The sequence below is a fragment of the Canis lupus genome, chromosome 24 (assembly GCF_048164855.1).
Source record: "Canis lupus baileyi chromosome 24, mCanLup2.hap1, whole genome shotgun sequence".
Classification (NCBI taxonomy): domain Eukaryota; kingdom Metazoa; phylum Chordata; class Mammalia; order Carnivora; family Canidae; genus Canis; species Canis lupus.
In genome coordinates this window covers 22,301,947-22,327,296 of record NC_132861.1, presented here as the reverse complement: position 1 = coordinate 22,327,296, position 25,350 = coordinate 22,301,947, and the positions used below count along the sequence as shown (strand labels likewise).

The 25,350-nt window shown below is 34.4% G+C and overlaps 1 protein-coding gene across 7 annotated transcripts in view; it reads right to left on the bottom strand.

Annotated features, from left to right (window-relative positions):
• Window positions 1-25,350, bottom strand: part of CLCN3 (chloride voltage-gated channel 3) — an 88,120-nt gene that overhangs the window by 4,000 nt on the left and 58,770 nt on the right. For 4 of the 7 annotated variants that reach the window (XM_072795972.1, XM_072795976.1, XM_072795975.1 and 1 more), the window contains 10 exons: window positions 25,151-25,250; window positions 24,108-24,295; window positions 23,014-23,136; window positions 21,682-21,888; window positions 18,232-18,312; window positions 16,787-17,332; window positions 13,853-14,039; window positions 10,864-11,262; window positions 5,141-5,357; window positions 656-731 (listed from right to left, as the gene is read on the bottom strand). In XM_072795972.1, the coding sequence (XP_072652073.1) occupies window positions 656-731; window positions 5,141-5,357; window positions 10,864-11,262; window positions 13,853-14,039; window positions 16,787-17,332; window positions 18,232-18,312; window positions 21,682-21,888; window positions 23,014-23,136; window positions 24,108-24,295; window positions 25,151-25,250 (2,124 nt within the window). The remainder of the gene's footprint in view (window positions 1-655; window positions 732-5,140; window positions 5,358-10,863; window positions 11,263-13,852; window positions 14,040-16,786; window positions 17,333-18,231; window positions 18,313-21,681; window positions 21,889-23,013; window positions 23,137-24,107; window positions 24,296-25,150; window positions 25,251-25,350) is intronic. The other 3 variants (XM_072795979.1, XM_072795974.1, XM_072795977.1) reach the window with 1 other exon arrangement.

The following is a 25,350-nucleotide window of genomic DNA, read 5'->3' as shown; positions in this document are numbered from 1 at the left end:
CACACACATAGTCTAGGTACAGTTCACTTAGTCTAGGTACAGTTCACTAATGAAATGGCAGGACACACATTCTTGACTATGAAGGTATGCAAGGTGTAGCAGAAAAAGAACTAATGCTATGATCAAAAATATATCCAACATTACACTCTAGTTAAGTGTGCCCATAAAAAATATTCAACATTTGGCAATTATAACATTGCTAAGCTCGGTTAAAATCATTTATGAGCTTAGATTTACTACAAGAGTACCGCAAGATTAGAAAACATAAAAAGAAAAAGGGTTTGGGGTGGGGGTTGGGGGCAGACATCTCTAACCAGTCAGGCATCTTCTGAGACTGGTGTATCCACTAAGGTAGACAGACTTGTGTTTACTTTAAGAACGTCCGACAGTATTTACTCATTTAACTACCAAACTGTTTACAGTTCTTAAATAGCAACCGGTGATTCTGATGAGAGAACTTTTGCTAACTTCCTGTGAATGCGATTTTACAAATATCTAAATTTATCTTCCAGAGTTTATGAGATAAAATGGAATTGGCAGCATGTGGGTTTTTTATTCAGCAGGCATCTGGGCCTGACAGAACTGAACAGTTCACAAGTTTCATGCTTCCTGACTTGTACGGGGTCTACTGAGGAGATCTGATATATCTAATCACCAAGGGTTCGACGTGCTGCTTTACTTGCTCGAGATGCTCTAATATGTTCTTCTTTGTGATGATCCCCAAGACAATCCTGAAACAGATCATGTTATGCTAATAACTGTGAGAAATTAAATTAAAAGAGGTTCCAATCATAATGATAAAGAATGAGAGACAAAAATAAAAACATGAACCATAAGAATGCTTTTAATGAACTTTAGAAAAACAGAAACAAAAATGGTTCGAAATCCAAGGTCCCATTTGCATCAATTCTAGTGACTTTCATAAGAGACATGATACTATCTTTAAATATCTGTGAAGTTTTTTAATTAAACATCAAAATTATAAAAGATCGCAATGAAGGTGACTATAAAGAAAGGTACAAAAGGAACAATATTAATACACAGCTATAAACCTCTAAGATTTAGTTTCATATCAGCGTTCCTTTGTTAGGAGAAAGTATTTTTCTCATCTCTAAAAAGCTATTATTTGGATCTACTTCGGAAGAGCAAAGGTCGAACAGCCTTAATGGCATTAATGAGGAGACTTAAGACATTTATTTTACTATTACTTGGGATTAAAACGAAAGGCAACATGCACTTCAATAAATAATGCCAACTCAATACACATGCCCCCCGCCCCCCCCCCCCGGATTTTCCAGACCTTCTGAACACTACTTCTTAAAATAAACTAGTAAGATATTTATGACTGGGGATCAAAATGACTTTTACGTTATGCATGCTTTTTCCTAAATGATTATTTCTCAGTTAACCTATCACTATTATAGGCAAAATGAGGGGCATAAATTCTCACAAGGATACTTGAAAATAATTAGATTTATTAGAACAAAATCCTGGGTACTGGTTTATAAGGGAAGTCAATGAATTCAACTACAATATACGGCAATATGTATAATGAATGATTAAAACCTTAAAAAGCCTTAATCTTCAAACTCTAGAAGCCTGTCCTGAATGCCCTTCAGGGTAACTGGACATCTCCCTGGTGACCTAGTTAAGTCAACTTTACTACTCAACTGCCTTTGAACATCCTGACTTCTTAATGAACATCACTAGGGTGCTTCACTTAAAGTAGTCCAGGCCTACAGATACATCGGCTATAAAAAAAATTAAGGCTGACAACTGGGTGTGGGGTGGGAGAGCACAGAGGGCAAGCAGCAGGAGGGCAAGCAGCAGGAAAGGCAGAAAGGTTCTCTGCTAATGTTTTCTCATTATTTAAAATAACACACCAATCCTTAAGAATGAAGATAAATTGAAAAGTTGTCAGAGGATGTGAACAAGTTCTCCCTCCAAAAAGGCTCAGAAAATGCCCTCATGAAATAAAAAAAAAAAAAAGTGTACCTAAAATAAGCACAGAATCACTCAATGGATGTTCTTCTCTAAGTGTGTGAGGGAAAACAAACAAAAAGACCATCAATTCACTCTATAGTTGGGAATCAGGAAATGTGAAAAATCTTGACAAATAATACCACTTTAATTCTTATTCATTCTTTTCTTTCTAGTTATATACAATGATTAATTTCAGTTAGTACATTAGTAATCTCTGCCAAATCACAAGGTACAAAATGAGGAAAGTTACAAATTGATTAAGGACCAAATGGCAAATTTGGAGATTTATAAAGTAATCTCTATATTACAAAATAATGGCCCTAAAAGGAGGAAATACATAAATTTCCTCTCTAATGGAGAAGAGTTATTTGAGAATAAAGCCAGATTCAGTGCTACTTTATTAATTTCAGGAAGTACAAAGGAAATCAATGCAAAATATAACTTATGTAAAGAGTAATTTGCTGTTTCTTTGTGGGGCTAATAAGCAATGATATAAGAAGTTAACAGACTATGGCCCAACGTTTTCCCAAAATATGTTCCAAAAAACACCAATCCCAGGAGTTCTTCTGCCCTCTTTCCTCCATCAAAAAAAAAAAAAAAAAGGCTTCATGTTCGAACAAAACATGGAATGTTTCCTATTGTCCTCGAGACTCAAACAATATCAACATTTTATAAGTTTTGAGACATTTCACAATAGAGAAACCTCAACTGTATACACAATCCAATACTTCCCAAACGTATGTGGTCATAAAACTCTTTGTGAGCAAATGCCTATTAACATCCTGTTAGTTCCATCAAGATTATAAAGATTTTGAGAAATTCTGCTCATTAAAATATAAAACATAGGAAATCTGTAACTGACATACTTAAAATTTAGACACACTTCTCCTCACGTCCCTATTCTCATTTGCTCCTTGCAGCTAACAGTCTGGCCTTGTATCTCTCCCCCCAAATAGTTCTTTTCCAAGTCTAAGGACCCACTATGACCAGAAGATGCTCACAGTAATCCAGAACTTCACACTCTCCACTAAAAGCTAGTAAATATGGCTTCTTTTCTAAGTTTAAATCATTTAACTTAAAGTGAGAATAAAACACTCTACTTCCTTATATACTTCCAAGAAAATAAAGACCCAAGAGCTACCGTCCCAAATGATCTCTTTTCTTTCTATATATATATATATATATATATATATATCAGTTTATTTTCCTTGAAGGACAAAAATAAGGAAAATATAACCAAGAAAATGAAACATATTCCTTTAGAAAAAGCTACCCCCCACTACAAGCTATCTTATAAATGGGCAGTATGAGGTAAGATTTTAGTTATCTATCCTCCTCCTCCCCTACATTTTGTTATTTCTACACTCTTTTAAATATTTTCCTTTTTAACACCTGTGCTGCCAAAAAACTGGGAATTAATCAGCAAAGTGAAATACAGTAATTGACCCATACGGCTTTGTGATCACAGGTAATCATAACTAGAGAATGACCAAACTATGAGAGGCACAGAGAATAACTCAAAACAAATAAAAATTGTAACAACTCAGCTTCTAATTGAGCCACTTATAATTTAAAGGGCCCTAAAACCTGTATCACTTCATAAAAAGTTACTCTATTTAACATGTACTTACCAACATTTTAAACAATAACGTTTGGTAACTATTATTTTTTAATTAAACAATATTAAAAGAAAATATTTTATTAGATACATCCCTTCTCCAATCAGTATTTATGATGTTTAATAATTCCAAACTACCTGCCTTTCATCAAGAATTTTTGTCTTTGATAATTTATTTCACATTATTTAGAGTTGTTTTAACTGGTTAGGTTAGCACAGTGAAAACATTAAACATGGATCCAATTCTCTGTATTTCTATTCCTAACCCAACATGGCATAATATTGTTCAAGAAAATAAGAAATCACAAAGAAAGAAGATATGTTCTATTAGTCAATCACAGTGTAAAAACAGTAGCAAGAGATTGGGTTCTAAAATTAGAAAGGTATTTAATCCCCTGATCTGAGTTACTGAGTGACTGGGCATAGTATTAAACTCTTCCAAGTTTCACTTGTTATATCTGTGAAGTAAAGATGCTACCACCTATTTCGCAGAGGTACTACAAAGTTAAGTGAGAAACCTGAAGAAGGTGCTCAAGAAAACAAACCTCCTTCCCTTTTCTTCTTTTTTCCTCCTTTCCTTAGACAGGGGTCATGTGTTTTGTCACTCAAAAGTCACTCTAAGCGTTTAGCATTTCAACCAGCTTCGCACTGGGCAGGGTTAAACCATCTCATTTATGCACAATCCAGAATACCCTTTGCTTCTTATTCCCAGCCTTTCTGTCCTCAGCCTTCAGAGAAAACAATGTCCTTAAGTATTTCAATGAGGAACAGTCATAAAATGGAAATAGAGGGGACTGACTAGAGAGAGAACGGGCAGGGAAACAGATCCCAAGTGAAGGGACACAGGGGAGCAATGGTAATGAAGCAGGGGATGTTTGCAGAGGCATACTGTGCATCACAACCCCATTCTGTCCCTTGGACATCTGCCAAACAAAACTTTTCTATATTCCTATCCTGGAGAAACACTGGTAACTCATGTGCAAAGGGCAGAAAAATAATCAATTTACACATTTTAAATACATGAGTGTTTGTCATTAGCAGTTTATATGAAAGATTTATGGATGGAAAAGGTTGAAAAGAGGAAAGAAGAAGCATTTGCTAAAGGAGGATTTTAGCTAATTTACAAATTTCATTTAATTATATTATTTCCCTTGATACATAAGTTAAAAATCGCTGAAATAGTAATCAGCAAAAACTCCAGAGACTTATTACTGAACTAGAATGTTATATTCAAAATATGAAATACTCACAAAAAGAAAACAGGTTTTTCTCTCTACTCCATACAGGTTAGGTCCATTACACCTCTTTCCCAACTCTGAAGTGTCCCTGACCAGTGTTACTTTATGTTTTGGCAAAGATGTGGTAGTTTATATTTTTTTATTCTTAAGTGTCAATCTGATCAATACTGATCCTGATTTTATACTAAAAGACACTTTCCCACTTGAAAGCTTACACTTTCCCCTAATAACTGAATATAAATTCCACTAAAAAAGTATCATAAATTCTGCTAAGTAAACTGATTTCTTTCACCAAACTTACCCATTGTGAGTTACAAGGCACTGCCTCAGACCCAGCTTTCGGAAAATATCCACCACGATCTCCATCGGTGTGTGATCTGTCACTGTAAAAGGGCTCATGTCAAGAATGCTCCGAAGCTTCAGTGGCCGTGGACTTTCTGCTGGAAGAGACGGGGTGTGCTGTGCAAAACACACACGAGAACTGCCCACAATACCTTCTTGTTTTTTTCTGGCACTTTCTGAAAAGAGAGAAGACCAGAAGTTGATTTAAGGGCAATCCATTTATTCAGAGACTTTAAAAAAAAAATAAACAAATGTATCCCATGAATTTGGTCCCTTCACTTTTTCCTACCTTCTTAACCAAGAAAGGAATCAACTAAAAGCTGATTTAGTCATTTCTTATAATTCACAGAATCAGAATACACCAACAACAAACCATCATGTAAATAAAATATTTTTAGTTTATAAATTTTCTTTAGTGGGGCTGAAGCTGTTTTCTAACTTTGGGGGACAAGGAAGTATGTTTAAATATGGCTTTTTAAAACCTGCACAAATTGGAGCATGGTTTATTATAGGAATCCATCATTGAATGGCACCTGCCCATGCTAAATGTCACTTATCCTACAGAGGCAGAGTTAAAGAGAGCTTCATTCTTGTTTTGACTCTGTTGTATACACTCCCCCTGTGAATTAGCTAGTTCTCTTTTTAATGCTGCTAGGTGAGTCATGAGCATTAACAGGTGGGCATAACTATGATTATGCCAAAACAGACACAGACTTATTTTTCAGGTTTTATTTATAAAGGCTCTGTTAATTTCCCCTCTCTGGTGTAGTCTGCTTCAAGTGCTTCTGTTTGCTGCCAACTACCTCACCTACCTTTCAAAGTGCTAGACAAGTGGTTAAAGATGCAAAAAAAACTGCAGAACACAGACCACAGGAGAAAGGAAACCCATGAAATGGAGAAAATAAAAAAATAAGTAGCTTTATGTTTGTATTTTGAGTTAATATGTATTCAAAACTGTGCTCACAAATATGATTTTTCTATACTGAACATATTTTAAATATAAAATTTGCTATAAAAATATTTAAGCTAAAATAATAAGCATTAGTCCTAAGGTGAGCAGCAGATAAATATATACAGCTTATAAACAAACACTACAATTCTTTTTGCTCCTTCTGATCTCTAAAGCCTTATTTAACTGTTCTGGACCATTCAGGTAAGAAAGCACTAACTGAAGTTCTAATGACTAGCATTAATTAGGCCACTTTAAAAGCATGATAAAAGCATAGAAAAGAAGAAAGCCCATTAGCAAGTGATATATATGGTTTTGAAAGATCCTCCTTAAGGTGTTCTGAACCCATAGAAGCATCTGGCTAATGATCTATGAATGGTGGAGTGTAAATACTGTTAGCATGACAGATATTCTGAGTTAAAACTAACCCCACACATCAAACTTAAATACCTTAAGATAACAAATATTTTATTGATGAAAATATGCTGAGACTGTTTAAGTCAACATTTAATGCTTTAAGTTTCAGAAAATTTTAGAAAAAGTTACTATTTATTATAATGTTCCTTTGATATACAAGGCACAAGGCTAGTGAACACCCAGCCGGACTTAAATTTGTCATTTATATGAATACAGTAACTATTCTAACAAGCATCATTTATTGAGTACTTATAAAGTGCTGAGACATCTTCTCGGTTTGTTTTGTTTTATTTGAAAAACAATTTCTTTGAATGCCATTCATTCAGAGGCTTTTAAAACAGAATATATCATCATAGTTTTCATTTTCTGATAGGATTCAGGCTTTTTCTTTTTTTTTAAAGTATACATGTAGCAATAGAGTTACACTTCCAGGAGAATGGAAATGGTTCTTTTCTCACATAAAATCCGAATGTAAATAATGACCTTTCTTCCCCTAAAGTTTATGCTTTACTTTTCCTGCTCATGTTAATATACTCTTAAGAGCTTGACTTCTCAAAACTTATCAAAAAAGAAAGGTTGCACAGGCTGTCCCCTCCATTTTTGACTATGTGAAACCTGGTAGTGACAGATGGCAAAAATATTCTCCAGGGCTCCAGAACTCTCATCACTTGTATTAATCTTAGAAAGCTAAAAAGTCTCTAAATCCATAAAATGGTATTTCATCTAACAAACCAGCTATAAAATTTACTACAAAGATAAACAAAAGGCTAGTGCACTTACTTGAAATGCATATTGAGTACATTCTATTTTAGGGTTTTGAAATATTGATATGGAAAGAAAAAACTATAACAAATTAGCTCTCCTAGGTATGCAAACTAAAGCTTTATTCTGAACAAAAGATCTTGAGGGAATAGGAGATTAAGTACAGTTAGAGTAGCCTGTCACTGTGTCACGTACCTTACTATTATGTTCAATATGTCAATGATATTTAGGTTTTCATACACTAAGAGTCTCCCTGTAAAACTTACAGCTCCTATTATATAAATAGAAGTGAACAAGTATACTTTTATACCTTAAATTGGAAAATAGGAAAGACAATTCAACTCACACTATAAATGTTAAAAATGCTTCATTTTAAACAAATCTATAAAACATTCAGCCTCACTTTTAATCTTGACATAAAAATGCAGGAAGAAAAACAAATGCAGGAAGAAATGTCTCTCCATTTGGACTAAACTTTAATATAGTAAACTGTCATTAACTGTTGGTGGGAGTACATGGTGTAATCACTACCTGGTGTGATGTGAAAAATATCTTACAACATTATAAATGCAGCTACCCTGTGATCCAATAACTCCCCTTCCAGTAATTTTTGTACATTTGCATGTAGGCAGAATGTTAAATATGTGAGACTATCAAATATATGAGGGAGCAATTTCTGTAACAGCGGAAAAATAGAAACATCTTAAATGTCCATCAATGAGGAACTGATTTTAGAAACCATGACATATCCCATGGTATATCTGCTTAATAGAATACTATGTAGCTTTAAAAGAATAGAATAAAGAAATTCATTGGGAAAATGTCTAACAAAACACTGTTTAGTGAAAAAAAAAACATAAAACAACATGTATTGGATAGCTTGATACAATGTTTAAAAAGAGAAAAAAACATATGTACTTACTTATATAGAATAATATCTACAGAATACATAAGAAACCAGAGATATCTACCTACAGACAGCTAAACTGATAACTATGAAGTCATGGGTGAGAGACATTTTTCACTGTATACTTTTAATCTTCTTGAATTTGAACTATGTGAATGTACCATCCATAAATAAACTAAAATTTTTAAATCATGTAATGACATAAAAATGTAGACCTTATAAATTAAGAAAACTGTGCTTTTAAAATCTTGAGTTTTCCCATTCCTGGATATGTTATACAGTTTACCAGTTGCTCAAGCATTCTTTTTTTGTCTTTCATAAAGTATTTTATATAAATACATATAAATTACCTATTTTATATTAGCATACATATAAACAAAATCTCACGTACAGATCTATTTTTCTCATTCAAAAATGTAAACTTCATAAAAATATATGTAGGTAAATATTTAAGGTGTATTCTAAAAATCATGTGAAATATTCACGATGACATGACTTGACATTTCATATATCTAAAGTATACCCATTCCTTTCTTTTTAAGATTTTGTTTATTTATTCATGAGACAGAGAGAGAGAGAGAGAGAGAGAGAGAGACAGGCAGAGAGAGAAGCATGCTCCGTGCAGGGAGCCCGATGTGGGACTTGATCCCGAGACTCCAGGATCACGCCCTGGGCCAAAGGCAGGTGCTCAACCACTGAGCCACCCAGGCATTCCTATACCCATTCCTTAAACTGACATTATCTGCTATCACAATATTCTCTTTCAAGACAGTAATAAAACCTTGAAAAACATATCCACAGAATTAGTTGGGTTATGAATAATTATTAACTTTTACCACTTTCTTCATCTTTTAAACACCCTGCTTTTTCCCCTTAAATTTTTATGTAAATTCTAAAATTCCAACCTTTCCTTTTCTTTGGCTGGCTACCATTAAAACCTAACGAACAGGAATGTAAACAATGAAAATTCTCTGACTGTAGGTTTGGCCATGGTTAATAGTTTAGAAACTGAAACACTTAAACACAAGAGCTAAGTCTGACCACATACTTTGCCCATTCTTGGCAACTGTTCTATTACCTACAGCAACACTTACAATGATAGAATGGCTAGTCTTTAAAAGACTCTTCCAAAGCTGTAGCCTTTTACTTAACTAAACAGGATATTTTCTGTAGGCGCTTTTGTTTTGTTTTGATAGCTCTTATAAACTGAGCATTTCCACTCTGATTTGAGAAATACTCCTCTAAGTCTTCCCTCTTCAAATGGGACAAGAATTAATATATTTTACAATCCTTTTGCAATGGCCAGAGAGACCAGTTGTAGAGGATGGGCTCATGGGACCAAATGCTTAACATTTTCAGCTCATGGTCCTCCACTAAATACTCGGGAGTATGAAAGCAACAGTCTGATTAAAATATCCTTTATCACCTTTGGGAGTTGCAGGGAAGCAGGAAAGGAATCAGACTGTATAGAAAAGGTCTTACCAGCCTCCTCAACAATACTGCAGGACTATAAGATATGGAGAAAAATAAATTTTGGAAGAACACAATTGTTTCCTCCTCATAAAAAGTTTATCTCCAAGAAATAATATAATATGCTAATGGCTTCATAAATTCTATTTGTAGTAATATCAGTTCAACTTTTATATATATATATATATATATACTATATATATACTATACATACTATATACTTTTCAACTTAGCATTTGACCAAAATAAAGCAGCAATGATTTTTTTTTCGCTTTAGAGAGTATTATGTTAACATTGTAAACCTATATCCAAAAACTGAAAAAAGGAAAACCTTGTGAATGTGACATGAAACAGAAAAACAAATGAGATTTTTAATAACTTGCATTCAAATAAGCCTATGTTAAATATAATAATGTATTTAGTAGGATAACCCGGCACATGCTAATAAGGCCTCATCTCACATGCTGTTAGGAACAATATCAACTTAACAAGGCCTGAGTGGGAAAAGAAAGAACCTGACTTCAATCTCTGATAACAATGCCAAATCAAAAAGATAAAACTGCATTTAGTGCAGAAACAATTCACAGATGCATAATTCCTTTCCTAAAGAATGTAAGGGGATGCCTTGGTGGCTCAGCAGTTACGTATCTGCCTTTAGCTCAAGGCATGATCCCAGAGTCCCAGGATTGAGTCCCACAACAAACAGGCTCCCAGCATGGAGCCTGCTTCTCCTCCCTCTTCCTAGGTCTCTGCCTCTCTCTGTGTCTCTCGTGAATAAATAAAATCTTTTTTTCTTCCCCAAGATTTTATTTATTCATTCGTGAGAGACACAGAAAGAGGCAGAGACTCAGGCAGAGGGAGGAGAAGCAGGCTCCATGCAAGGAGCCCGATGTGCAACTCGATCCCAGGAATCCGGGATCATGCCCTGAGCCAAAGGCAAACGCTCAACTGCTGAGCCACCCAGGCATCCCTAAATAAAATCTTAAAAAAAAAAAAAAAAAAAAAGTAAGACTTTGAGGGACATAAATAAAATACACCTTTCACCCCCAGAAACCCAACTAATTAAATATTTTTGCTTTCTTTTCCTCGAGAAATCTATTATGTCTATAGTTATCTAGATATAGATTCTGACAGATAAATAGATTTATGTGTGTGTCTGTATTTTTAAAAAGGGTACCTATTGCAATCGTCAGGTCTCTTCTGAGGGCAAATCCCACTAATCTTTGAGATTCCTTTGACATTATGACAGGAAAGCCATTGTAGCTGGTTTCATTAATCATGTTTTCTATATCATCCACTGTCATATTGTCCTGTGTTAGGACGGCTAAGGGAGGATCGTTCCTTCGAGGTCTCATGACATCAGCAGCCAGAGTGGTATGAGTGAATTCTTCTTTTGCATCCAAGAAAGGGTATCCATTTAACCGGATGTGTGCTTCATAAATGCCTTCCCTACCAAAGGCATCACCAACCCATTTACTGGTCATAACTGCAGCCATAAGGGGAACAATGTATTCCAAGCCCCCAGTAAGCTCAAACACAATAACCACCAGGGAGACAGTCATCCTTGTCACACCACCTGAAAAAAAAAAATAAGCCCCATTGGTCAAGGAGGACAGGACATGTTAGTAGAATTCTTGTACTAGGCAGTTGAACATGAGTTGTAAAAAGAACTGAAAAGGATTATCATAAAAAACTTCTCTCAGGACAATTATCACTATTTTAATAAGATTTAGAGAAATACTGATTTTCTTTATTGCTATAGCAAAGATATAATTTCTGTCTTATAAAAGCTGATTATTAAGTAAAGAATTTGGTGAAGCACATCATTGCTACCTTTTACATCACAGCTACCAATTTACAAATTAAGCTCATATGTAGGTAGAATATTAACTTAATCCACTTCTCTTCTCTGTATTATTTTCAAAATAAGTAAAATATTTTGATACTTTGTGATTTATGTTAAGAAGCTAATCATATCTCCTCCCTCAGAAAACTCTATTCAATTTACCCAAATCATCATTCTGAACTAGCACCTGTATGATGCCTTGTAATCCACACCTCTCCACCTACTGTTGCATTTGCCCCATGTCTATGCATACCTTCTCTTACTGCTGTGTTTGTCTCACTTCCCAACTGTAAAAAGACTGGATGATCCACTGTCACAAAAAAACACCACACACTTAAAACCAAAGTCCTCTTCATCCCCCAAAGAGCTACCAGTTCCAACTTCTCAGACTCTGGCACTGGCACTAGACTCTCCCTGGCCACCTAGACAGTCATTCCAGGATCATCCCTTTACTTTACCTCACTTGACCCTCACTCAATCCCATTTGATTTGCTTTGCAAAACAGTTATCTATGGGTCCTTTTCTCAATATTGTCACGATTACCGAACTAGTCCAGACTCTTAAGACTTTGCTCCTTAATTTTAATACTATTTTATCTTACCTCCTTGACTCCAGGCCCCATTACCTTCAATCCACTTTATAAAGTCATGTTCCCAGGTTAATCTTTCCTAAGTACTACTTTCACCATGTTGCTCCTTTGCTCAAAAACCTACCAGGGCTCGCCAGTTCATACTGTATTAAACTTAAACTCTTCCTTTTTGTTTTTTAACCTAAAAATAGAGGGAAGAAAGAACCTACTATGTATTACATATTACATATCTACACTATGCCAGACATGTGTCAGTTCAAAAAGGTTTTTTTTTTTTTTTTTTTTTAACTAAGCCACTAATTTTACCTGGCACTGTGCTTACAGCTTTACATGCATTTGATCTCATATAATCCTGAAAACAACAATAGATTAGTAATTATTTCCATTTTAAAGATAATAAAATAAAAAATCAAAGTAAAGGAACATTCCCAAAGTCATCAAGCTACAAATGCCAAAGCCACAACAACTCTGCCACAGATCTGACTAATTACAAATACAAACTGATCCTGACACAAATCACTGCCTTTTCATAAACTGACTCCTCCTCACTAATCCAACTTTCCTCTTTCAAAAGTATCCAAAATGAAAAAAAAAAAAAAAAAAAAAAAAGTATCCAAAATGCACTCACTACTTCAATATTGTATCTTCAAAGCCCCACAAATACTCAATTTATTCTCATCTGGATTCCTATGCCTTCACATGATTATATTCCTCAAAAAGTGCTCTTTAAATTCTAACTTTCCAAAGTAAAGCTCATGTTCTATTCTACATGAACTACTTCAGCTTTTTTTCCCTCTAGATTCCTACAATCTTCAGAGATTCCATACTATATATAATCATTATATATTTCTCACTATTGTTTTCTCAGTTTTGGTCTTGTCTCCCCAACTTGATCGTACTTGAGGTTGGGCTCATGTTGCATATACCTCTTTCTGTATCACTCACTGCACACCTCCTAGCACAGTGCTAAAGACAAAGGGGGATCACTATCAAATAATTGCTACTTTGGTGAAAATGATTCTGTCCTTCACTTTCACTTGATATTATACTTTCAAAGTTCAATAATTATATAACTTTTATTTTTTGAACAAAAATAAGTCAAAATACCAATTATTAAATATCATAACCAAAATTCAGCTGACATTTGAAATATAAAAATAATTATTTTTCATATCCAAGAGGACAATACATAGACTCTTAATTATTTAATGCAGATTTTCTTTCATTAAAACAGTAGTTATCTTTTATCATTTTGCTATAAATGAGCCTTAAGTGGAGGAGGGCTGGTAAAGAAATCTTTCACTACAGCCAAGTATAAATCACTGCAGAGTAAAGCTACTCTGATATTTTGCTAGAATCCTAATCTCGGGAACTGTGCTACAGTCATCATAGGTAAGCCAAGATCCTTGACGATGAAAAGAACAAAAATCTTCCTGGACAAGATTCAAATTAAGCCTATTTGTACTGAGATGTTTTCTGTCACAAAGCATTACACTATATTTAAAAGATGCTAACTACCATTAAATTTTTGGCATTAACAAATGTTTAGATAGGCAAAATGAAAACTAGTGCTACATAAATACCATGCAATAGCAGTACTGTTTCATTTCTGTGAAGAGTCTCTTCCCTCTGTCCTGTCCCACCCTCACCACCTCACCAACTAAACATGCTCTCACACTTGCTCTTTCTTCTCTCAGATTCACAATGTCCATTCACAAACCGTTACATTACCTAAGCATGCAGCAGCACCAACCATGGCATAAAGGCCAGGTGTAATGCAATCAGCTCCAACTTCACACCACTCCTTAAAGATAAACCAGTCATGGTGATAATAGGCGAGTTGTTCCACTGCAATCCCCACAATCCTTCCAGCAATCGCTCCAATGGCCATGCTGGGAATGAACAAGCCTGACGGAACCTGTAACATAAACAAAAGCAGAAACTGGGCAGAGATCCTCTACTTATACGTTTGGGACCTACATCCTATGAACTTCTCTTTAATGCTTTTGAGTCTTTTCAACATTTTTATTTATAGAGCAAAATCCTAGTACAAATAAAACTACAGCAAAGTACTGTTCTAGTGGTGCCTTAATAATTTCATAAATTCATAAAAATAAATAAATAAAAGAAAAAATAATTTCATAAATTCAGTTACAAAGTAACAAATGACATTCTCTAGGCCAAAGAAAAAATAACTCAAGGATTATTTATCCTTTAGTTCAAGGGTTCCTTAATGCCAGTCCCTAACAAAATTTTCACTAGTCTATGCTGCAATGGGGAAAGAAGAAAAGGACAATATGAAGCATTTTTTCATAAAACAAAATCAATTTGGTGTGAAGCACTGTCCTCTACTTCACAATTATATCCTTCCTATATATTTGTTTTATCAAATGATAAAAATATTAGATGCTATTCCTCTTATTTTTTTTTAATGATTTTATTTATGTATTCATGAGAGACCCACAGAAAGAGAGAGAGGAAGAGACACAGGCAGAGGGGGAAGGAGACTCCATGCAGAAACCCCGATGTGGGACTTGATCCCGGAACTGCGGGATCACGCCCTGAGCCAAAGGCAGACGCTCAACCACTGAGCCACCCAGGCGTCCCTAGGTGCTATTCCTCTCTCTCTCTCTCTCTCTTTTTTTTTATGCTATTCCTCTTAAGTGGTACAGTGTGAAGCAGACAAAAATACTGAAGGTCCATATCGGGACTTTCAATATTTTTTAGCAATACATCAAAGGAAAAAAATATTTATTCATCAATTAAATTTAATGAAGAAAACAAGAATAGTAAATACCTTAAGCAAGATCATTTAAGGATTGATATACTAAGAGCTCTAAAATGTTCTGGATATGAAATAAGCTGAGCATAAAATGATGGCAGTTGAACACTGCATCAGGATGACTGAAAGGTTATCCAAACAGATGAGTTCAAAATATGTTTTACTCTACTGCCAGTTGGGATTCTTCAGCCAGAGCACAGGGCAACGTGGAACTTAACAAACCCCTGCCAGCTCTCTCTAGCATCCTACAGCTCAACTAAAGATGAGAAAGTTGGGATTTACAGAAAAATCAATTTACTGTAGAAACGGGTTTTAACAGCTGCTCTAACTTGATTCACTATGAAAAAAAAAGTGAACTACAAGGTATTTCTATCATTTAACTCTTATATACCCAGTGGACTAAACAGAGAACAGAAAAGACCATATTTCAAAAAACTATCATTAAGATTTTGTTGAAATTAAGGAATCATTCCACATAATTCACACCTGTAAAAGCATATTATCACTAGTGAATATTAAAGAACAAGGATTAGCTGACATTTGATCCTCATATACAGCATTGACAGTCATATAAGAGAATTACATTTACTGGCAAATCACTAATGAATGTCATTTTCACTGTTGTAAATTCAAGTGTCCCAGGGCATTAGGCCAAACTCCCTTAAATCCTTATTGAAAAAGGCATGGTATTCACAGGCTAGGCATTTAACAATGAGTCTGCAGTGTCCTTTCAAGCTAATACCCTGTGGTTATATAATAGGTGGAGTATTGGCTCCCCAAAGGTATCTATATCCTAATTCCTTATGTTACACAATAAGGTAAGGAGGAATAAAATGTTGCAAGTAAAATTAAGGTTGTGAATCAGCCGACTTTAAAACAGGAGATTATCCAGAATTACCTGGGTGGGCTCAAAATAATCACAAAGATTTCTTTTAAATGTGGGCAAAGGATTTAGAAGACTTAGTGTCAGAATAATGAGATAAAAGACTTAACTACCCATTGCTGGCTTTGAAGTTGGGAGGAGGCGGCCATGAGCCAAGGAATGTGGGCGGCCTCTAGAAGGCTGGAAAAGGCAAAAAATGGACTCTCCCCTAGAACCTCCACAAATCCCTATGAACACCTTGATTTCAGCCCAGTGAGACCCATTTTGGACTTCTAATCTCCAAAACGATAATAAATTTGTGTGATTTGAAGTTTGCAATAGTTTATTATAGCAGAAAAAAAAAAAAAACCCTAATGTAAGTGCTTTTAAAACATGATCATGAATTCCCTGACACTGCTCCCATTAAGAGGCAGGCTTTGTGCCCAGACGAATAGAACGCAACAGAAAGCATGTGCATAACTTCCTTGGCCAGGTTAAAAATGATCCTCTTGGGACATTTGCTTTTGGAACCCCGAGATACCATTAAGGACTCTAAATGCTCTGAAGGCACTGTGTCAGAAAACCAGGGGTGGGTAGGGGGGGAGAGAGAGAGAGACAAAGATATGTTCCAGAAGCCAGACATTCTGACACAGTTGTCTGAATCTTCCCAGCCCAGGTGGTAGATGACTAGCCTTAGTCATTTCTGATGGCACATATGACAGACCACAAACAAAACGTGCTCAGCTGAGTCCTTCCCAAATTATTGACTCATTATCAAGAGAAAAATAAAGTTTTCTTAAATTGCTAGGTTTTGGGATAATCTATTACATAGTAACAGATAACCATGCTTAACAATATATCCAAAGGAATTATTTTTTCAATACTTAAAATGGAACCCAAAAGATAAGAACTTTTTCAACCTACATTTATAACCACCTTTAGATAAACATTTCACTGTTTATTTCACATACAAGTTTTTAACATGCTGAGATTACTAAAACCACCTCACATTAGCACTTACCTTGATACCAAAAGTGAATACTGTCATGATAATTTTAAATATGAGTGCTAAGCATAACTGCCATATAGCTGAATATACTCCAAGGCCTGCTGGACGATCAGGAATATCGTCAACAATTTTGCTAGCATTCATGTCATTTCTGTAGTCACAGAGAGAAGAGGATTCCAGAGGACCACAGTCTGTAAAAAGCTCTTTGATCAGCTCACTGGTGTTGAGCCTGGTATATGGATTAGGGAAGGCGATCACCGCAGTAATGGCAGCAACAACAATGACTTCAAGAACAGGATACTTTCCGAATCTGGTGGATTTGCGTCGACGACACCAGGCAATATTCGCTCTAATGAAAAAGGCTCCCCAAAGCCCTCCGAATACCCCGAGGAGAATAAAAGGAAATAGTTCAAAAAGGTACCATGGTGTGTGATACTCCACATAAAAAAGAACCAGACGGCTGTTACCAAATGGATTGATGGATCTCAAAACAAATGCAGCCACTAAAGCAGCAAAAAATGATCTCCATAAAGTTTTAAGAGGAAAATAATAGCTAACCTAAAAAAAGGGAAAAGAAAAATTAATGCTATAATTTTATAAGATGTTTCTGGTATGTTATAACTTGAATGGTGAACATCATGGTCTAATTTTTGCTGCAGCTAGAGTTTACATATAAAAGATTTTACTGTAGTAAGAAAAAAAATGGATGTTTTGTTAACCTTGGCTATCACATCATTACAAATTTCCAATATCAATTGATCAAAAATGTCTAATAATCACTTGAGATACCCAGAATTGCTTTATTTTCAAAATGAGTTTCGTTTTTTGTTTTTTCAAAATGAGTTTCACCTCTAATTCAATCATGTAGTAAAGAATAAATGCACCATCACTAACTCCTATGAGGTCATTAAAAAGTATTTAATTTGCCTCTTCTATATTAAAAAGAAAAGAAGAATACAAAGTGGAAAAGTAAATTTTAAAACATTCCTAGTCACATTTTTATGTAAACATGTAAAAAGTCTTAAGCACTAATGAGAAAACAAAAACAAAATATGCCACTGATGCAATTAAAATCATTTTCTTTAAACATCAATAACTGTCCCAGAAATATGCATACAAGACAAACTCATAATTTAGGAATTGATTAAAAATTTTTAAATAAAAAAATGGGTGATAATTTAACAGACAGTGGTTAAATATTTTCTACTAAGCCAAATCCACTTCTGCTTACTTTTACAATCACTAATATTTATACAAGAATAATATTTTTAAGGCTTTTCTCAAGGTAAAGAACATATGTAATGTATTACTCTGTAAGAATCACCAAAAAATAAAATCCAGAAAACTTAAAAACAAAGTCTATTACACTAGCTATAAAACTGAAAAGCATGCTAAAATATATTTGTAATAATAATTATACATAATGTTGTAAGTGCTTTTTTCTTTTTTAAACCTACCTCTTCCAGGCTAAAAAGAACTCCTCCAATTGGTGCACCAAAAGCTACAGAAACCCCTGCAGCTGAGGCAGCTGATAGCACCTAAAAAGAGGATTTGTTTTATTTCATATATTCTTAAAAATTCAAATATACCAAATAAAAATTCTTCATGTTCCTTGAATTTTTGAAATGTCTCTTCTGAATTTAACTCCTGTCTACCCCTCCTCCCCAAGCAGAGGCAAATATTTACTTCCTCTATAAAGATATTTTTCTCTTCTGCTTTAATTGAAAGGTCATTCACATATTCAATATTCAGTCAAAAAATATTTGTGCAAGATACACTAATGCAAATAGGATGCAAAGAAGAAAAGGCAATGAATACAGACAATTCTCAAGATGTTTGAGAAGACCAGTAGACAGAGTAGTTACTGGAGTTTGGGGAGGGGGGGGAAGTAGTTTATTCTTAAACAGGATATAATTTCTTCAGATTTTAGAGCTAATTGTTTCATCATAAACAATTAATGTTTTCTAGGTAAGCTCTATCCCCAACGTGGGATTTGAACTCATGACCCCGAGGATCAAGAGTTCTATACTGACTGAGCCAGCCAGGCACCCCTAATAATGACTATTTTCTAAATCCTAGTAAAATATCTACAGGACTAAAAACCTTTTGAATTTTCTTATTTTCACTACTCTAAGTCCTCTAAAATATAGCTACTGCCAATATGGAAAGCCTTAATCTAAAGCACAAACGATGGCTACCTCTTTCCAAACTGGAACCCTACAATAAAGTTAAAGAAGACAAAAATATCCACAAACAGCTCTTATATATCCTCTCTCCAACTCCCCAATCTGTCACTGGGACATTGCCCACTTCTCACCAGCATAAAGCCAACTATACATATAAATTTATTGGACCTTAATTCTGTAATAACTTTTCTAAAAGTCTTTATTCCTTTCACTATTTCATTCCAGTACATATCTGAGGGTACCAAATACATTTTCTCAAATGGCCAAGTTTTACACTTAAGGAAAAGAAACTGGAAATAATCAAAATTAAATTATATATAGTTAAGAACATGATCTCCACTGTCAGGCTGCTGCTTGACAAATTAAAGATAAACAAATATTTATTTTAATTAAATTGTACTTGGCTAGGGGCACCTGGGTGGCACAGTTGGTTAAATATATGACTCTTGGTTTCACCTCAAGTCTGATATCAGAGTTGTGAGATGGAGCCCTGAGTTGGGCTCTCCACTCTCAGCTTGGAGTCGGCCTGGGTTTCTCTCTCTCTACCTCTCCCCCTGCTCTCTCTCTTTCTCTCTCTCTCAAATAAATAAAACATTTTTTAAAGAATGAATAAATTGTACCTGGTTTTAAGAATGCATACTCTGCTTATTTGGGAGATGACAGCAAATTTAACAATTTTGTTTTTTACCACTAACAGGACTGTAGACAACACAATTAACTGAGTTCTCTGATTCTACATTTAAAAGAATTTTACAATCAAGCTAACACCCTAGTACCCAAAACTCATACACATTTTAATGTTTTATAAATATAAAAGAATCATTTAATTTAAAAATGTCAATGAAGTGAACATAGGAAGAAACCTGAAACACAAGGCCTTACTGTTTTTAACTAACAATTAAACTCTAGCCATTTATATACTAAAGTGAACAAAGTTAATGTCAAAGATGTCACTAATCATCATAGTATATACTCAAAATTTAAGTGGATTCTATGACAGTTTCTAATAAATTCCATCTTGCAGTTAAAATGAATAAAAAAATAAAAATCTAACCCCTAAAATGCCAAAGTAGCAAGTAAAAGAACTGCACTGAAGAGACAAATGCTATAGTTTCATTTTACCCACTAATCTGCAATGCTACAACAGTACAGTTTTAGGTTAGGTTTTGTTTTGTTTTTAACATACACATATCCACAGTCCCAGTAGAAATAGTAGTAGCAGTAAGGAGTACAGACTTTGGAGTCAGAGAAAAATAAATTTCAATCCATATTCTGACACTCTGCTATGTAATCTTGGACAGGTTAGCAGCTCTACGCTCTATTTCCTATCTATAAATGGGGATAATAGTGCCATGTTAATAGGATTATTGTGCATCTAAATTTTAAAATGCAAGTAAAAACCTTGTCACAGAACCAGATAAGACAGTAAGTAATCAATAATATTAGCTATTTTTGTTGGACCATAGTGCTAGAATCACAATTATCATTTGGAGATGGAACTATGATGCTCTGAGGTGTTCCAATTTTAGACTACTGCCAATGCATGAATGATGCTTTAGTAGTAACACTAAAATGAACGAGGAATCATTTCATTTGAAGAATTAAATAGTTTGATAAAAGTATTCTACTTTTTTGTTATATTATTAAAAACAACAGGATGGAAGTTCCCGTGGTAGGGCCAAAGACCTCTGAGTTCTCCATATTTAATGATATAAAAATATAATACCTTAAAAACGCAAAGTGGTTTTGACCTAAGACTAGATTGGAATAACAGGAAGGGACTGGGCCGCAAAGTAAATACAAAAGGTCTCAGGAGCCTATTTTTCTTCTACAAAATATCTACAGCGATCTAGAAACATTAGGGAATTCTCTTAAATTTAAAGGCTGCCTATAAGATCTCAGCTGGCGGGGATCCCTGGGTGGCGCAGCGGTTTGGCGCCTGCCTTTGGCCCAGGGCGCGATCCTGGAGACCCGGGATCGAGTCCCACGTTGGGCTCCCGGTGCATGGAGCCTGCTTCTCCCTCTGCCTGTGTCTCTGCCTCTCTCTCTCTCTCTCTCTCTGTGACTATCATAAATAAAAAAAATAAAAAAAAAAAAATTTAAAAAGATCTCAGCTGGCTTAAAAAAATAATAATAAAAATAAAGGAAATAAATGCTCCCAAACAGCTGAATGAAGAGGAATTCCTATATTCCCTTTAATGTGTATCTCTGATGTAAACCTCAGGAGGTCCTAAGGCCCTCAGAACATCTTCATGGTGCCAAGTAGCTCTCTGTAGATGGCACACCTCTTTCAGGGGCATTAGACACTTCCTCCAGAGGAAAAACATAGCTGTTAAGACTTCCCAACCCTGGAAAAATACTGATGCTGAGAAATCAGAGGAAAAATAACGTTGCATTTGGGAAAAACTTCAGATGAATAAACGTGTAAGGCAAAGCAAAAACAAATGAAAAGAGCTTTGTGAAATTCAACTGAAATCAATGTACACCAAGTAGTCTATCAAAACTTCTCTAAAATATAGGGGTGACTGAGCAGTACTGGGGATGTAGTCTAGAAAGACATTAAAGATACTCGAAAAGGATTCCTTCTTACATTTGAATCTGAATACAAAATTTATCCAAAAAGTGAAGAGTTAAAACATGATCTTTACACTAGAAAGTTCTCACAGACATAAGTCTATGTAAAGATATTTATCTGCCAAATAAACTACAAAAGACACTTACCTCCCTTTTTTTAGCTTCATTTGTGCTATACTTTGGAAAGAGGTAGGAAAAAATATTTCCACAGCAACAGGCAACATGTACCAGAGGACCTTCTTTTCCTAAACTCAAACCTGATGCTACAGCCAGTACTAATGTGATGGTTTTAATCATTAAAGTCCATTTTCCCAAGTAACCTCTGATGATGAATCCACTTAAAATAGTTTTAATCTACAAAGGAAAGATTAAGACAGCTTAATTTCATTCAGGAAACAGGAACACTTAACTAATTTAAGTTACTCTCTTGTTTTACTCACAAAACCACCTTGCAAATTTTTTTGGTGGACCATGGAACAACTTACAATTTTTCAAAAGCTTTAACTATTATTCTAATTCTCTTCTCAAGCAAGGATTGAAGGCAACCCTATCTTATAAATAAAACTAGACTATAAGGCCATGCTAAAAGGAATACAGGCCTTAATACAAGGGTTGTAATTACATAACCAGGAAAAGGTATATTTGAATATTTCTGTGGTAGAAATACAGTTAGATATATTCCAGACATTCTGTGTCAGAAATTAGGATACTTTGTCTTCTCAGACAGCTATTATTATGTGTAATATTTTCCTATATATTAAGTATAAGTGACAACAGCTAAAATGCTGCATATTACCCCTTATTAAAGACATTCTTAATTTTTTTTTTAAAGACATTCTTAATTAACAGAACTTTTAAAATCACTAAAATTAACTTTCAAAAGGAAATGCATTACAAAAAGCTGATAACCTACTAAAACAGAAAAATTAAAAGGGGAAAGAAATGAATTTCCATCACACCATTCAATCCTAAGTATATTCTTTAAATTACTGTTGATAAAAAATTAAACCCAAAAGTTTGTACTATTGACTCACTATGGTCATATGTCTATTTCAAGCATAAAGTGGTTATAATTATTATCTGCCAAATTCAAGAATTATTAACTTATAATTAAAAGATAGTCATAAAAAAGAGTAAATATATTCAAATCAGGTTCATAGCAGCAAAACATCAACTAATCCATTGAAGAATTTTAGGCCACATAGCACTTTTCCAGCTTTATAACCGAGTCTTCTGATATTTGTTTAGCCGTGTGCTAAATTAGTGGTGGAAAAAAAAAAATCAACCTCCACCGTTAATGATGAAATGACCACGGGGAAGAATTTGTTGTGATGTCTACAATCAGCTTACATTTTTTAAATTTTCTTTTTCAGATTACAATTTCCCCAGAGAAACAACTACTTCTCCCCCTAAAGGCAAAAAGATAAACATCATAACAATTACTAAATGTTCAATGATACTAAATATTGTACAGCTTACCTCTGGAATTCCAGAGCCACAGGCATATGGAGCAAATACTTTTACCAGGGAAACAGCAAGAAAGGCAAAACCCAAGGCCCAGAAGATGTACATTATGTAATTCATGATGTACGAGCCAGGACCCTAAAAGGCAAATTGTTTAAGAGTGTAGGAATTTAATGTACAATGCAACCCGAATGTAAGTGCTTGCCACGTAAGAAGCTTGGGTGAAACTCATAAGAGTTTCTTGGCTTACTTCCACAATAGTAAAAGCTTTATATGAACAAAATACTTGAGTAGAATCAAGAAACATATTCATATATACACAGAGGCTTAATCTGTTTCCTGATACCTAAAGCCTTGTTGCCAAAAATCTGCTATACTTTAACCTCTGCCTACCCACAAACCACAGTTTGAAAACAGCTGAAGGCAAGATTGCATTTGCACTTAGATCTCATTCTGCTGCAATTCTCCTGAAGATCAAGGGAGAAACAGCATACTGCCCGTGCAAATATTCTTTTTAGCTCAAAATTTCAGCTATAACAAAATTTTAAAAACACATCCTTATATGACCATGTAACTATATATATTATATAACATTCTAATTTCTACAATGTTCATTACTGAACATCAAGAGCAATAACATAATCACTTAGATACTATAATGCCACAAAGAAAATCTGTGGATTTCTTCAAGATAGCTCCAGGTACGAGGCTTATTTTAAATTTACTGATTTACTAAATTTACTGATAATTTATACTTCCTGACAATTGTGATATGTTAAGCAGCTTTAATAATTTGACTTCATATTAATTTTCCATGATTATACAGATCCTATTGCACTTCTTTTCTACAATAAGAAATATATTTAATGTCATAATTGAATAGACCTGAACGTGACTATATTGTTAACTAACATAAGAGATTCTTGTAACTTTATATTTTACTTGCTGCAATGTATTCTTCTTTTCCACTCTAACCGATTACATTTTTTTTACATTTTTTTTCTTTTAATGCAGTTGCAATCATCTAGTAGTACATGATTCTGTAATTAAACGGAGACTCATCTCACTGTATTGATTATTAATTCATCTTCAGACCCAGCAAGACTTACTTCTGCTTGACCTATGATTAATTCTGCCCATGTTTTCCACTGTGGACATTTATCCCTCTCTTCAAATGTTGTTTCATTAGATCCCCAACAACACTGTTCATGGTTGTACCACAATGCACTGAGGCAAATGCCCTCCTTTAGGTCAGTCATCCAATCAGCAGCAATGTCTATTAATCCAGCCAATGCCCCTGTAAAAACATGTTGAAGGTAGTGTTAAAAAAAAAATTAAGTCCACTTTTGGAGTGTTGAGACTATCAAGTTAAAATGGTCAAAGAAAGCGGGGGGACTCCCTATACATAAAGGGGCACATAGGGAATATCACAAATTTAAGATTTTTAAGTCTTAGGTATAAATAAGTTTATATTACTTTTTTAAAAGTATAAATAGCAACTCTTTAAAATGGCTATTCTTTGTTTGAAATTACAACTAGTTACATCATTTAAATTAATTGTGATTTGTAATAAAGGTGGTTAAAAGATACTAAAATATCTTTAAAAGCAGATATCTGGCAGGAGGTTCAGGAATCAGGTTATTAGAGTTAAAACTTTAATACATTTGCAAACGATGTCAGTCAAATTACTTAACACCTCTCTGTGCTTCAGGCACCTCATCTGTAAAATGGTGATAGCACTTATGGTGTATGTAAAATGGTGATAGCACTTATACCATAGGACTGCCATGCAGTTTATACTCATCAAAATTTTAAGGCAGTGCATGATATATAGGAAACAATAAATATTAGCTACTTATTATGATAATATTAAAAGATACTTTATTGTTTATCTGGCCCAAATCATGTATTTTACAGATAAGATAATGAACTGAGAAAGATCAACCAAACCAGATTGACACTTAAAGTAACAGAACCAAGACTAGACATTGAAGCTACCTGCCTCCTAGTCTTATATTTAAGATTTCTTGAAAGAAATAAAACAAATGCTTTTAAAAACCCAACAGGACCTGAAAATAAATTGTAGGGTGAAGGAGAGAACTATTTATTTTTCTGTTAACCAAAAAAGGATTACATTAAGATTTTTCTTTACCTGATGCCAATCCTGTTAGTGTTACTACTAGCCATCCTGACCATGCGTCATATAAACTTTTTGTCATTTCCCATGCTGATTCTTTCTTTTTGCTGTTGATCTGAAATTAGAAATGTTTATACCTCATTTTTCAAACTATGAACAGAAGCCACAACTTAGAATCTAACAATTTTTTTTTTTCAGTTACTATACACAAGACA